Genomic DNA, 15016 nt, shown 5'->3' with positions numbered 1-15016 from the left:
TGGACGGGAGTGGTGTAGTGGAACAGATGTTGAAGTGATTTTCCACCGTCCCATTGGGGCCACAGAACACCCAGTAGCAGAAGGCGCCATCCTGGGTCCGGTTGATGATTCCTGGGGGTGAGGGTGAGGCCAAGAATCACCTCATTGGGAGCAAGGTAGGGGGAAGGCCAGGTGTGCCTGAGCCCCCACAAGCAGCCAACAAATGCTCCAGTGAGACTGCACCTGTCCCGGAGCCCCTCTCTTTGAATAAAGGGAATCTCGCCAGAACGCAGAAGCTGGATCGGGGGAGAGGGTGATGGAAATTCCCCACAGGAGACCGGCACCCCAGAAGAAGAAACAAGATGTGTCACGGCAGCCCCCCAGGGCTGATACACATCGGAGGTGGGTCTGAGCTCCGGGGGACCAAAGGGTAGAGCCCAGGAGGGGAGCAGCACCCCCCCCACCCATCCAAGGCCCCACAGGCTTCCCCAAGATGGGCCCGGCCACCACAGGGCTGGCAGCAGAGGGCAACTCACCTTCCTCTGGCCTGCAGATGACTTGGGAGGAGTTGGTGCACATGCTGCAAAGCAAGCACATGGCTACAAGTCCCACTCCACTGATGCTGCGCCCACCCTGCTCAGACCCCCAGCTTCCCATGTGGCTAGTACCGAGCCCAAAGCCCCAAGGCACTGCCCCAAAGCCAGCTCTGGAAGAGCCCCCCATTAGGTTCTAACTGTGGGAACAGAGCAGGGATGAGGAGAGGAAGGAAAAAGCCAGACCAGAGAATGGTATGAGAACAGAAGACCCCCCACCCCAGTTAGGGACTGGTGCCTCTGTGGCCTGGCTCCTGTGTGCATGCATGACTGTGTGACTGTGTGTGCCTGTGTGTCTGTGTCCATGCATGTGTGCGTGTGTGACTGTGTAACTGAGTGTGTGCCTGGGTGTCTGTATCTTTGCATGTGTGCATGTGTGACTGTGTGCATGTGGTGCTTTGTATGACCGTGTGACCATGTGTGCCTGCGTGTCTGCGTCCATGCATGCGTGCATGTGTGACTGTGTAACCGTGAGTGTCTGCCTGGGTATCTGTGTCTAGGCATGTGTGCATGTGTGACTGTGTGTGCCTGTGTGTCACTGTCCATGCATGTGAGCATGTGTGCATGTGTGATTGTGAGTGCATGTGTGCACTGTGTGCAAGTGTGACTGTGTGTGCCTGCGTGTGTCTGTGCATGTGTGCATGTGTGACTGTGTGACTGTGTGCCTGCAAGTCTGTGTCCATGAATGTGTGCATGTGTGACTGTGTGTGTGCCTGGGTATCTGTAGACATGTATACATGTGTGCACTGTGTACATGTGTGACTGTGTGTGCCTGTGTCAGTGTCCATTCACGTGTGCATGTGTGCATTGTGCATGCGACTGTGTGTGCATGTGGTATGCTATGTGCATTTGTGTGCATGTGCACCCATGTGGAATGGCTGTGTGTCCATGTATTGTGTTCACTGTGTGCTCACACCTGTGTGTGTACTCATGTGCCCATATGTGCAGCTCCTCCAGGTCCCCTGCCACGTGGGCTTAGATACCAAGACTTGCAGATCTCCTCGGTGGGAACCGACGCTCCAGGTGGGTAGTGGGTGTCCTCGATGTAGCAGCCACACTTGTCTGCAGTGACACACTTCTTCCCGTCCTCATCATAGATGGGTCTGTCCTTGGGGCACCGGGGATAGCAGCCTGGTGGACACAGGGCATGGGGTTGGGACCACCGCAATCCACCACACCCCACCCACCATCCCTACCCCAGCAGGCCCTTCTCCAGAGGATGCCCCTCTGGGAACGCCAGGGATTGGAAAGGCAGGGCCTGGATCTCCCTACCCCACTGGGCTCTGAATGATGCCCGCTGAGGAGCCCTGCCCAGTCTCATCGGGCCCCTGAGCAGCCCTGAGTCCCAAGACCCACGTTCCTCTCCCATGGCGGGATACTCCCTCCCAAACTTCCTACCAGTCCCTCCTTCACGCCACTGGTTCTCAGTTCAGATGCCAGCACCCAGCAGGGGCCTCCCCTGACCTGTGCCTGAAATGCTCCCCAACTCGCCCTGCTCTGTACAAACCTCAGCACCTCCCACCCCTGCCACTCCCAGTTTCCATGCTGGCCTGCTTCCCTCCTGACCCTGCAGCAAGGGGAGCCTGGCCACCCTGGGGTGTGGGTGCCCTGAGGGTCAGGCCTCCCTCCGGGTGTCCCCATGAGTCTCCAGACAACATCAGCCTTCAGCCCCACACAGCCAGGCCCATCGGCTGTCGCCTCCCCTGAGGGCCACCTGGCTCACCCTCCAGGCCAGTGGGCTGTTGCCTCTCCCGAGGGCCGCCCGGTTCACCCTCCAGGCCCCTCAGCCGTCACCCCTGCTGAGGCCTGCCCCACCCTGCTCACCCTCCAGGTAGGACACGGAGATGTTGGAGTGGATGCCATTGATGGTCCTGCAAGTCTCGAAGCTCCGGTTCCCACACGGCTCATAGTGCCACTCACACTCATGTGGAGGGTTGTAGTAGTCGCAGAATACGGCTTGGGGGAGACAGGGCCAGGGTCAGATGCAGGAGGGCTCGCTCAGGCGTGGGCCGGGGTGAGGGTGAATCTGGGGTGGGGGGCTGGGGCGCAGACGTATCAAGCTTGCTCTGCCAACCCAGGTCCCATAGGGCCCCAAAGAAGGACACTGGAGAAGTCAGGGAAAGGGTGGGTGATGCACGCCCATCACCTGGATGGGCAAGGAGTGCTGCCCCGGCCCGCAATACAGCACCTCCAATCCCCCTCCTGGCCCTGGGTCCAGTTCGGGCGGGCTCTTACGGCACAGGTCTGGCGTCCTCCAGAACACGCAGGCCCCCTCTTTGGTACACTCCTGGGCATAGGAGGCCACGGCAGAGCAGAAGCACTCGCAGTCCCCACCCGTGTCACAGGAGCACGAGTCGTGCACGCAGGCCTCGTAGAAGGGCTTGGGGTCCACCTGGGGAGAACACCCTGGTCTGTCCTGGGCCCATGCTGCCTTCATGGGGCCAGGACTTCCCCGGTGCCCTGGACTCAGGACCCAGAGGCCAGCCCTGCTCCTGGGACAGGGCACGTCCCCCAGCACCAGCCAGCCAGGGCCCCAGCAGGGCCAACCTTGGGGAGAGGGTCCAGAGACGCCTGTCCCACCGTGGCTGTGCGGACCCATCACCCAGCCCCTCTGCATCCTCAGCTGTAACATGGCCATCCTAGAACCCGTCCTCCCCAGCTGCCTGTAGCTGGGGATGTGCGGGCATGGGGGGCACGTGTCCTTTCTCCCTCCAGGTGAATATCTGAGCCTGGGGAGGCAGAGGGAGGCTGGGGGTCCAGCCCAGGGTCTCAGAGGGGAGGCTGATTATATGGTCACGTGACCAAAAGATGCACCGGCCAGAGCCAAAGCTGGAGGACAAGTGCTGTGTGGTGACGCAGCAGGGCGACTCCTGAAGGTGTAGAGGAGCGTGTGGAGAAGCCCCCAGCCCCAAGAGCACCCAAGACCTCACCCTGCTGTGGCCACGCCCTGATCATTAGCATGCTCTACGGCACCCTAACCACGTCCACAGTCAGCCCATAGCCCCGCAATGCCTAGTCGGCCCCACCCACAGCTGCAACCCACCTACAGCCCTGCTCTGTCTAGTTAGCCCCGCCCAAGGCCCCGCCCATAGTCACCGCCCACCTACAGCCCTGCTCTGCCTAGTTGCCCCGCCCACAGCCACCGCCCAACTACAGCCCTGCTCTTAGTTAGCCCCGCCCAAGTCCCTGCCCACAGCCACCGCCCACCTGCAGCCCTGCTCTGCCTAGTTGCCCCGCCGTGGCCTGGCCAGCCCACCTTGCCATGGCAGATGCTGAACACATCGCTTTTGAGGATGCTGCACTGCTTCTCGGCCCAGGAGCGGCGGTGCGGGTTCAGGCTGCAGGGCTCGGGGTTGGTGCTCACGTCCGGGCAGGTGGGGGCCTCCTTCCAGCTGTTCCCGAAGTCCAGCCCGCTGCTCACCACCATGTGGTCCCGTCTGGTGAAGTCGTTGTTGGAGTGGTCATCAAAGTTCCCGCACAGGCCACACACGGTGCCCTGCAAGAGACAAGCACCCCGGGGGCTCTGAAAAGGGGCTGGAGGGAGGGCAGGGGCTTGTCCCGCAAACACCAGGGCAGGGGGTGGGGGGCTGGCCAGGAGAGGACAGGAGAGGGCAGGGCAGGCAGGGAGGTAGCCCACCTTGTAGGAGGGAGCCAGCTTGATGAACACGGTGGTCCTCTTGTCCCAGATGACGATGATGCCCGTGCTGGACTCCACCACCAGGTACTGGCCCACCTCCCGCGTGGTGTAGGTCACATGGTGACCCTCGTCGCGCTGAATCACCACACGGTGCTTGTCTTCCAACTTCAGCTCCGTGCTCTGCCCGGAGGAGAGGCCCAGTCACCGGCTGGTCTGAGGGTCCCGCAGGGCTCACACATTCCCGGGGCCAGCAGCACTCACCCCAATGAAGATCTTGATGGCCTTGGAGCAGGTGACGCCCGTCGTGCCACAGGGGACGTTCTCGGTGATGATGCTGAATGAGCCCAGTGAGGAGTTCTGGCCGCAGTAGTCCTGGGGGCCAGGAGGGCAAGGTCAGCCAGGACAGCCGGGCCCCAGGTGTCCCAGGGCACACCCGCCCCAGTTGGCGGGGCCACAGCCACTGAGCAGACAAACCAGGCCCTGGCCCTGCCCATCCGAGGACCTGACCCAGCTGCAGGCCCGTATCCTATCCCTGGGGATCACAGTGCCTCAAAGGGCTGTGGGATTTGGATCTGGAAAGCCTCGTGGGCAGCGGCCTAGCCCTGGCCCTTACTCAGTTCCCCATACAGGTGCCCTCAGTCCCCATGGCTGGGTGGTCAACCCCACCCACCCTGTGCACCCAGAGGAGGACCCGGAGGAGGACCCAGAGGAGGGAGGACCCAGAGGAGAACCCAAAGGAGGACCCAGAGGAGGACCTGGAGGAAGACCCAGAGGAGGGAGGACCCAGAGGAGAACCACAGAACTGGGCAGTGCAGAGGGGTTTTACCACCCCCACCCAGCCCTGGCTAGAAGACCGAATCCTCCTGTGGGTGCGGGTGTGGGTCTGGGGCTGAGGAAAGGCCGGCCTTCCCAAGTCTCAGGGTTTCCCAGGGAGCTGAGCACTGGGCTCGGGGCAGGCAGAGGGTCCCTGACCACAAGCAGCCCAGCCAGGCAGTGCCCGTGACCACACCTGAACAGCCACATAGGAGCAGTGTCCGTCAAAGTCGTAGTACTTCCCGTCAAAGGTGATGTAGTGGCCGCTCCCGTAAATGGAGCAGGTGCCATGGCACAAAGCCTGGGTGCATACCCAGCGTCCTCTCTGGCAGGTGCTGAGGAGGACAGGAGAGGAGCCTGAAGGGACCCAGGACCCGCTCATGGGTGCCTGGAGGAGACCCTGGACACCGTGCGGACAGCTCCCTGTGTCTCCCACACAGAACACCTGCAGGCCCCAAAAGTGGCTCCAAATGTCCCTTCTCCCATGGCTTCAAGACCAGCGGCTGACATGAGAGACCACCCTGCCCGTGGGACAGGGTCTGCCACAGGATCTCGCAAGACCCAGGCCGACCCCCAAAGGAGAGGCACCTGCCCCTTGGCCCGCTCTCCAGTGGCCACCCCTGCAGAGCACGTGGGGCCTGGAAGGCAGCCAGGACAGGCCGGGCCAGCTTACCAGGTATTGCAGTCCACCTTGATCTTGGCCCCGGGGGAATATAGGTCCTTGTTATGGACGCAAGGGCATTCCTTCTCCTCCACACAGCCGCCCCGGCCGTCGTCCATCAGCCCATCGGGGCACACACAGCCGCTGATACACTCTGTGTGGTACTGGAGACAGCCAGAGAGTGGGGTTCAGGGGTGGACAGGTGAGGCTGCAGCCCTCCCTGCGCTGCCCTCCCTGCAGCCCACCTGCAGCCCATCAGGATTGGACACGCAGCCAGGAAAGGCCTGACCATGCAGTGTCTGTCACATCCCAGACCTCCCACCACTCCCCCTAGCCTGGGCTCAGGCCTCCCTCCCCTCGGGCCCGCCACAGGGCAGGGAGACTGGTAAGGGCTGCTGGCTGAGGGCCCTACACTGGCCCCTGTGCCCCAGTGGTTCACAGCCTGCCACTTCCCTCCCAGGGACAGGGACAGCATCGACAGGTCCTGCGTCCTCAGGACTCAGCACCCAGACCCTGGCAGGGGGCACAGTACAGGAGCCGGGCTCAGTCAGCCAGGAATCCCTGCCCGCCCCCACAGCAGCACCCCCAGCACGCACATAGCCGGCGGCCAGCGTCTGACAGCTGAGGGCTCGGGGCTTCCAGATGGCCATTGCGGTCAGGTTGCTGCAGTCCACGTGGATCTTTGGGGCTGTGCAGCCTGTGGGACGGAGGGGCTGCAGCTCCAGCTGAAACTGGGGGTCTCAGGCAGGCTGGGAAGGGCTGGTCAGGGAGGGTGGCCAGGGCAGGCGGGGAGGGGTGGCCAGGGAGAGGTGGCCGGGGAGAGGTGGCCGGGGCAGGCGGGGAGAGGTGGCCCGGGAGAGGTGGCCGGGGTAGGCGGGGAGGGGTGGCCAGGGAGAGGTGGCCGGGGAGAGGTGGCTGGGGCAGGCGGGGAGGGATGGCTGGAGAGAGGTGGCCGGGGTAGGCAGGGAGGGGTGGCCGGGGAGAAGTGGCCAGGGTAGGCGGGGAGGGGTGGCCGGGGAGAGGTGGCCGGGGCAGGCGGGGAGGGGTGGCCGGGGAGAGGTGGCCGGGGAGAGGTGGCTGGGGCAGGCGGGGAGAGGTGGCCCGGGAGAGGTGGCCGGGGTAGGCGGGGAGGGGTGGCCGGGGAGAAATGGCCAGGGTAGGCGGGGAGGGGTGGCCGGGGAGAGTGGCCGGGGCAGGCGGGGAGGGGTGGCCGGGGACAGTGGCCAGAGCAGGTGGGGAGGGGTGGCCGGGGCGGTGCCACTTACTCTGGCCGATCAGATGGATCTGCCTACAGTGCAGCCTCCCGTCCCGGCACACACTGTGGAAAACGCCGGGGATGAGTGGGGCCCACACAAGACGGCCACAGACAGCCCGCAGCTTCCCCGGGACAGATGTGAGCCTGGTGACTGTCAGCGCCCCCACCCCAGGCACCCCTCAGTCTTGGGTGTCTCAGCTTCCCCAGGTAGAGTCTCCCAGGTCTCCGCTTGCGGCAGGTTCAGAAGGAGCTCCCCCGCCCCCACGCCACACCTGACACCCGAGCAGGTACCCACCATCGTTCTTCCTGCCTGACGACCACATCCCCTGCCTCCAGGTAGCGGCCGCGGTGGTAGCAAGAGCACTTGGCCAGGGGCACGCAGCGGCCCTTCTCGTCCAGGAAGGTGTGGTCAGGGCAGCCGCAGCCGTCCACAGGCGCAAAGCCCTCAAGACAGTGGCTGTTGGCCTCAGAGAGGGAGCGGCAGGTCTGCTGGCAGGTGGTCAGGTTGTACAGGAAGACCTGCGAGTTGGGGCAGGAGCCCACATCCTTGTCTGCAGAGGACCATGGGGTGGCGTGAGGGGCGGGAGGAGCCAGACGCCCAGCTCCCATCCCCAGGGCAGCCAGGGGACCAGGGAGTGCACACTCTGGGACCCACTTCCACACTCGGCCACCACAGCTCCAGGCCGGCCCCAGGTTCCACCCCTGCTATGTGACCGTCCCTTGCTGTAGGAGGAGCTGGTTTCCCGCTACCACTGGCCGATGAAGCTGGAGCCTGGTCCGTGGCTGCAGGGGGCCGACTCCTCTCCCTGGACCACCCATGCTCAGGGCCCCCAGCCCTGTCCCAGGAGCTCAAAGCCTGGACCCCATCCCCAGGAGGCAGCCCACAGGGACGGCACTCACTGCAGACATGGTCCCGCCAGCCCCACAGCATGACCCCCTTGGCAGCACAGGCATGTGCGTAGGAGGACAGGGCGGCGCACAGGCAGTCCTCGTTGTTCTGGCAGTTGCACGTGTCATATTTGCACCTCTGGGCGACAGAACAAGGTGGGCGGGCAGTGAGGCAAGGAGGCAGAGCATGGCCCGGCGCTCACAGATGCAAGCTCACACACACACACAGCAACCAGTGGGCCCGGCCAGGTGCCCTGAGTCCACCTCACAGGTGGCATGGAGGCCTGGGAGTGCCCTGAGTCCACCTCGATGGCATGGGGGCCTGGGGGTGTGGGTCCCACCCACCTTGTAATACTCAGCGGGGTCCACGACCGAGTGGCACCTGCCAAAGGGGGTCTCTGTGTTCTTCAGGAGGGAGCACCAGTGCTCGGCATAGTTGGCTGGGGAGTGGGGGATCAGAACTTCAGCCGGGCCTGGGACCCCCATGAGATCCCCTGGGCCCTGCTGCCCGGCTGCCTTGGCCCCAGATATGGTTCCTTCTGTGCACCCATGCCCAGGTCCCTTCCTCCCCCTGAGTCAAATTTCCAGGCAGCTCCAGGCTGGATAGAGACCCGGGCAGGGCACCCACCACCTCCCGTCTCTCACCCCCAAGGGCCCAGCATCCCGGATGTGATGGGGCAGGTAGGGACCAGCCCAGGCCCTCTTCCGGGTCACCTGGCAGGCTGCCACCATGGCCGCCATAAACTAGCCACAGCAGGAAGCAGCTGGTGCTGGGCTGCCCCTGGAGGACAGCCACCTAACTTCTGCCCCTCACCACCCACATGTCCTGCTGGGAGCCCCATCTGCCCTTCCAGGCCATGGGCCGGGTCCCCCAGGCAGGCTGGGTGGGGGCGCCCGTGTTGCCGAGCCTCACCACTCTCGATGTTCAGGGAGCAGGGATCGTCCAGCCAGTCCAGCTTGTCATGGCAGCTTGACTGTGCCTTCCAGGTGTTGGCAAAGCCGGCCCCCGTGGCCTCCACCAGCCCACTGGCCGTCTTGAAGTCATCACCTTCCAGGCCGTTGAAGTTCCCACAGAGGCCTGAGGGGCCAGGACAGGGTTGGGAAGGGTCTGGGGCTAGCAGGCCCCCCCGTGGGCCTTTGTTGGGGCAATCCCGGTGGGGACACTTACCCTGCACCTGCCCCTGGGAGGCCTGGTCCAGCGTCAGGAAGAGTTGCATGACTGGGGCCAGCTGCACCTGCAGCCGGAGGCCGCTGGCCATGCTCACGATGATGTGGTAGGAAGACGGGCGGAAGACGGAGAAGCTCGCTGCAGGCAGGGGCACGGTGAGGGACACGGTAAGGGGTACAGCGAGGGGCGGGGCTCCCGGGGCCTGCCTGGCCCAGGTGAGCAGCAGGAGGATGTCACCCTCCCACCGCCCCCTCCAGCAGAGGACCCAGGAGAGAGCCTGCCAGGTGCTGCAGGGACCCTCCTCCCATGGAACCTTTCCACCCAGCCTCCTGGGTCTGAGACGGCTGGCCTGTCAGAATCACTGCAGGCCCAGCGGAGCTTGAAGGGCCTGGGCCCCTCCCTGGGGCACAACTCACCGGTCACGTGGGGCAGGTTCACCTGCAGCTCGTTGAGCAGCACGCTGCCATCAGACTTGAAGACGACCACCTGCGGGAAAGGCCGAGGTTGCTCAGGGCTGAGAAGGGCCCCCGCTGGGGGACTTGGGCTCCAGAAGGAGGGGGCAGCACCACTCACATTCTTCTTCTTGTCGGCCAGCAGCACCACTGTCTTCAGGCAGGTCTGCTTGTCCGTGGAGCCACAGGGGGCCAGCTCGCCCAGGAGAGCGTAGGAATCGTTGTGGTCACCCTGTGATGGGGCAAGAGGCAGAGCAGCAGCTGAGGGCCAGGATGGGCTGCACCCTGCACCCTAGGACCCGGCAGTGGCTTAGAAAGGAAGGCCTGCTTCTTATCCTCCAGCCAGAGAGCAGAAGCATGGTCACCTACCCCAGGACAGCCCACGGGCACCCTCTGCTTCAGGGACAGCCAGCCCACCCACCCCTGGACGGCCAAGGGCCTGGATGCCAGCCCCAGCTCTGCCCCATACCCCTGACCCTGGGCAGCCTACCTTGGCCAGGACGTAGTAGCAGTCCCCATGGAAGGTGTACGTCTTCCCATCGAAGGTGGTGATGTGGGAGCCGCCTTCCAGGGCGCAGGTGCCAGGGCAGGGCAGGTCTTTGCACACCCAGCGGCCAGCGTTACAGACACTGTTGGGCAGCGGGGCACAGGGTCAGGGCTCAGCTGCCCCAGCCTCTGCTGCACTCAGCCCTGGCCCCAGGACTCACCACTGCTCGCAGCCATTGGTGATCTCCTGGCCCGGTGTGTACAGGTGTCCGTGCAGCCTGCAGTGGCACTGGCTCACGGGAATGCAGCCGCTGCCCCCGATGTCGTCATACACGGTGCCTGGGACAACCAGGGAGGCAACGTCACCCTGCCAGCCAGGCCTCCCACCCGCAGCCACCACTGGTCCCCTGCGCCGACGCCTGTGGTCCCCACCTGGTCCCTGGATTGGGGTCTGGCCATGGGGGCCCAGCCTCCAGGCCACCTTCCTGCCCCTGACAGTCGAGCTCCTCCCAAAGGCCTCCAGGCTCCAGGTCAGGGCCAGGCAGGGGGAGGTCTATCCCCAGGGTGATGACCAGGAAGGTAGCCCCCTTCTCAGCCTCCCTGAAGCCACCCTTTGGGAAGGGCCTCACACCGAGGCCCCTTCTCCCTGGACCTGCCCCTGGTATCGGGTGGAGGGAGAAGCACTTCTGTGCTGCCACTGCCCCCACCACCTAGCGGAGCCGTCCCCTCGGCGCAGGCGAGAACCCGAGGCCAGAGCTGCAGGCCTCTCGTCCAGCGGGCAGTGCCAGGGCAGGGCCCTCCTCCCCACGTACCTTCCGGGCAGAAACAGCCGTCCATGCGGTGCTCCTCGCACAGGCTGCTCACCTCCAGGTGTGAGCAGGTGTCCATGCAGGGTGAGCCACTCTCCAGGTACACCAGGTTCCCAGGGCAGGTCTTGGCTGGAACCACAGAGGCCACACGGTGAGGGTGAGGCTGGGGCACAGCAGCCGCTCCACGCCGAAGTGCACCGAGAAGGGCTCTCAGCCCGCAGTGAACGTCCCCCTGGCTCCCGGTGCCCGGCGCGGACACAACTCCCAACCGGGCTTGGGGAAAGCACCAGCGTGGGGTCCCCTGCCTGCAGGGTGCTGGGGCTTACGGCAGAACGTGGCAGTCCTCCAGTTCCCGGGCCGGCCGCCGGCGTGGGAGCACTGGCGGGAGAACTCGGCCACGGTGCTGCAGATGCAGGTGTCACCGCCCGGGCACCGGCAGCGGTCCTGCTGGCAGGCGCGCAGATACGGCTCCAGCGGCACCAGGTCCTGGCAGTCCACGAAGGCCTCGGCGGTCAGCAGCCTCTCACACTCGGTGCGCTGGGGACAGACGCAGGGTGGGCATGCTGCTCAGAGGCCAGCTCCGCCAGGACCCCCCCCCCAAAATGAGGGGACTCACGTGCTCGGAGCAGGATGCGAGGGCCACCGTCTCCTCGGGGTCCTCACACACCACATCGGGCTCATTGATCTTCTGCATGTTCCCGAACTCCAGGGGACTGAAGAACACACCTGGGGACGCACGGTCCTTCAGCTGGGGCACCTGGGGGCCCGTAGCCCACCCTGCCCCCACCAAGCCCTCCGGGCCTCACCGTCAGAGAGGAATTCTGAATAGCTCTGTAGGCCGTTGTAGTCCCCGCAGAGGCCACAGGTGTGGTTCCGGAACTTACTGTCCAGCTCCAGCTGTTGGGGGAGGGAGCAGGTGAGCTGACCTCTTGCCCCGCCCACAGCCTCCAGGGCAGCCACCAGGAACCCCCAAGACTCGAGGCTTGTTTGAGCCACAGAAAGGTGCGGCAGGAAGGCTGGGGTCAGCAGCCAGGGAGCGGCCTGGCAGGGCAGGTCCCTGAGAAGCTGGGTGTGTTTGGGGGGAGGGTGAGGCCTGGGGGGTCAGGGCCAGGCCGGCTTCTGCTGCTGCCCCCCAAGTCCAGCACCGACACCCCGCGCTGCCAAGGCCCTGCCCCACCCCTGCCCTCTCGGTGAGGGGTCCGAGCACTGCCCTCCCTGCCCTCCCTTGGGGTCCACCCAGAGGCCTGACCAGCCCCAGGAGCCCGGGAACCCTGAGCACCATGAGGGCGTCCTCCCGGTTCCACAGGAGGGTGAGGCCGGCGCGGGAGTAGACTTTGGTGTAGGCGTCGCTCTTCTCGATGAGCAGCCCGGGGCTGTAGTGTGGGGTGCTGACCCTGGCGGGGGCACATCAGGGTCACTCTTGGGTCCACCACCCAGGCACCCGCGCCCCAGCTTGTCCTCCCGGGACCCCGCCACCCAAAGGGGACTGAAGCTGGGCACCTGGGGTGGTGGAGGTGGCTCTGCCAGGCCCAGCTCCTGCCCTGGCGCCACCAACTTGGCCAGCCTCTGGGGTGGAGGGACATGGGCGGTGGCCAAAAAGCACCTGTCTGTCTCCGCTGGCCAGGCTTCCCCAGCAGAGCTACCTCCTGCCTGCACGCCCTCCTCTCCATTCCCTCCTCAGGGCACGGTCCTGGGCAGGGTCCCCTCTCAGAGGCCCTGAGGGCACCAGGTTGGGAGAGGAGGGAGGGCCAGGCTGCCCAGCCTCCTTCCAGGCCCCCTGCTTGGTGGAACATCACCCCATGGGGTCCCAAACCCCCACCAGACTGCCCCTGAGGCTATCAGGGGCCCTACACCACCTCCTGCCAATGCCCCTTGCTGGGCCAGGTAGAGGCACTCACCCCAGCCTCTGTGCCTCAGTCCCCAAGGGCCTCTACCCACCCACCCGCCCACCCCTGAGGGCCTCTACCCGCCTGCCCGTGCCTGTGCTGGAGCCCCTTGCAGGAAACTGAATCCCCAGGCAGAAGAGGGGCAGGTCCTGCGGGTGGGGAACCCGCTAGACAGGAATGCACTTACAGGGCCTCATTGTTCTGGAGACAATAGGGGAACAATAGCTGGGAGTGGGGAAGGGGCTCCCACAGCCCCCCTGCACCAACTTCTGTAACTCTAGCCTGGGGTGGGCGCACACGGCCACTCCATGCACAGGACCAGAAACAGGCAGCCTCCAGGGGTGCCAAGGCTGTCCTGAGCCTGGTGGGCTCTGAGGGGAGGGGCCGTCAGGGACACAGGCAAAGGGGTAACTGAAACCCCTTGGCTATAGGGGGAATGGTGGGGGCTCATCAGTGTTTGTTGAATGAATTAGTGACCTGAACCCAAACCTCAAGGCTGTTCTCCTGAGCTGTGTGCCAGGGCAGGAGGGGTCTCCTAGGGCTACAAGGAAGACCCCTTTGGGGACCGTCAGCCCCCTTTGCTAGGATGTGGAAGGGGTGCCACCGACCACACTCACATGGCCCCGTTCAGCACAGCCAGGTGGCGGGTGAGGTAGATGGTGTCATCCTTGATGGTCAGCAGGATGGACTCGACCCCGGCGGGGGCCCCAGCCTGGCCCGGGCCCCGCTTTAGGTGCACGGCAAATTCCTTGTAGGAGCCTCGGCAATCGGAGGCGAAGTTGTAGTCGCAGAGGCCGGGGAAGCGGAAGATGTCCCCGTCGAAGGTCTTGTAGTGGAAGTCGCCCCAGGTGCTGCAGACGTTGTGGCCATGGTTTCGGGCTCTCGCCTCTGAGGGAACAGCAGTGAATGAGGGGTGAGTGGCCCCGGTGGGGGAAGGCTGCCCAGGCTACCCTCAAGAGGAGGGCCCTGCAGAAGCACCTGGAAGCAGCTTCCAGCCCAGCGCAGGGCCCCTGGCCAGGAAAGCTTCCTATCCGCGGACCCTCTGCTGGTCTTTGGTCACCCCACCACAGCGGTCTCAGGGCTTCTACTCCTGGCCTGGTGAGGAGTGTGGCCGGGTGCCCAGCGGGGTGTAGGAGAGGAGGTTCTGGACACCCCGCTCCCCAGCAAGGGCTGTGCTGCCCCAACTCTTCAATGGTCTCTGCCACCTGAGAATGGGGCTTTCTGGTGGGGTCCTGGCCGCCCCTTCCTCCCCTATGGACAATGACGCAGTTCAGTGGGGCCTGGGCTGCTGTTTCCACCTGGTGCTGGCCCCAAGACCCACACTGTCATCAGGCAGTCAACCCCAGAGGAATGGCAGGGGAACCCCATCCTTCCAGCCCGTTGAAAGTCAGTAGGGCCGGGGACTGCAGGGGACCAACCCAGGCCAGGAGCCTCAACGGAGCCACCCATGCTGCTAGGATGCACACGGGGACCACCTCCTCCTCCCAGATGCCACACGCCTGCCCGCCTGGCCCTGCCCCCAGGACACTCTGCCAGGCCCCAGACCCCTGTGTCTGCTCTCTCACCTGTCTGGAGCTCCGAGCCCCCTGCCACAGACAGGGCCAGGCAGACAGCCGCCAGAGGGGCTAGCGGCAGCCCCATGGTGGCTGGCAGGGCAGTGTGGGTTGCACCTGGGGGCAGGGGTCTGTTCCTTATATGTCCTGGCACGGGGGCAGGAAGGCAGGGGAGGGTCAAGGGGTGGGTGTGGCATTTGCCAGATGATCAAGAAGACAGCTGCAGGGGCCCGAGTCCCAGTGGGGAAATATTGATTCAGGTTATCAGAGGTCATCTCTTTATGGCTCCCTGGGTAAACACAGCCTTCTTCAGGATGAGGCAGCCCTGTGGCCTGAGTGCCAGCACACACCCAGGGAACACGTCCAGCTACTAGCGGGACAGCCCAGGGTGGCCGGGGGAGGGGCGTCCTGCCAGAAGCATGTCCAGTCAGGCTCCGTAGCCCCCCACGGGCCCCCAGGCCCCCGCTGAACAGGTCCCCAGGCCTGATCAGGCTCATGTTACCCTGGGAGGACCAACCCGTTTCCGGGGCCCAAGCTCTGGGGCAGTTTCCAGGCCTGACTCCAGAAAGGGGCCTCCCTGAAGGCAGGGAGGATGTGGGATCCTTCGGGCTGCAGGGAGGCCACTGACTTGCATGGGACTCTTGGCCAGGCTCACGGAGCAGTGTCAGAGGCCCCAGCCCCCAACCACCCTCTAAGCCCATCCTTTTCCCAGGCTGGGAAATTCCTTCTCTGGAATTACATGTGATTAGAACTCGGGGAGCACCTGCCCAGCCAGGGGATGTGTTACAGAATGAGGCACACTGGGAGCTGGCTGGTGGCCGGAAGTGGCCGTCTGC

General features: G+C 64.8%; 1 protein-coding gene across 1 annotated transcript in view; it reads right to left on the bottom strand.

Moving 5' to 3' along the window:
- Window positions 1–14281, bottom strand: part of LOC105494167 (mucin 2, oligomeric mucus/gel-forming) — a 35380-nt gene extending 21099 nt beyond the window's left edge. The window contains 28 exon segments of the mRNA XM_071075876.1: window positions 6–111; window positions 516–559; window positions 1556–1703; window positions 2397–2528; window positions 2808–2964; window positions 3829–4068; window positions 4210–4389; window positions 4471–4581; window positions 5219–5357; window positions 5696–5847; window positions 6280–6380; window positions 6949–7001; window positions 7234–7489; window positions 7839–7965; window positions 8172–8266; window positions 8740–8904; window positions 8995–9132; window positions 9411–9480; window positions 9568–9678; window positions 9937–10075; window positions 10154–10271; window positions 10745–10870; window positions 11068–11278; window positions 11358–11467; window positions 11548–11638; window positions 12021–12135; window positions 13245–13515; window positions 14193–14281. Coding sequence (XP_070931977.1) covers window positions 6–111; window positions 516–559; window positions 1556–1703; window positions 2397–2528; window positions 2808–2964; window positions 3829–4068; window positions 4210–4389; window positions 4471–4581; window positions 5219–5357; window positions 5696–5847; window positions 6280–6380; window positions 6949–7001; window positions 7234–7489; window positions 7839–7965; window positions 8172–8266; window positions 8740–8904; window positions 8995–9132; window positions 9411–9480; window positions 9568–9678; window positions 9937–10075; window positions 10154–10271; window positions 10745–10870; window positions 11068–11278; window positions 11358–11467; window positions 11548–11638; window positions 12021–12135; window positions 13245–13515; window positions 14193–14268 — 3782 coding nt within the window. The 5' untranslated portion in view covers window positions 14269–14281.
- Between the last annotated feature and the right edge of the window lie 735 nt (window positions 14282–15016).

The sequence above is a fragment of the Macaca nemestrina genome, chromosome 12 (assembly GCF_043159975.1).
Source record: "Macaca nemestrina isolate mMacNem1 chromosome 12, mMacNem.hap1, whole genome shotgun sequence".
Lineage (NCBI taxonomy): Eukaryota > Metazoa > Chordata > Mammalia > Primates > Cercopithecidae > Macaca > Macaca nemestrina.
The sequence above is the reverse complement of the archived record's forward strand: the minus strand, read 5'-3'. Positions and strand labels throughout refer to the sequence as shown.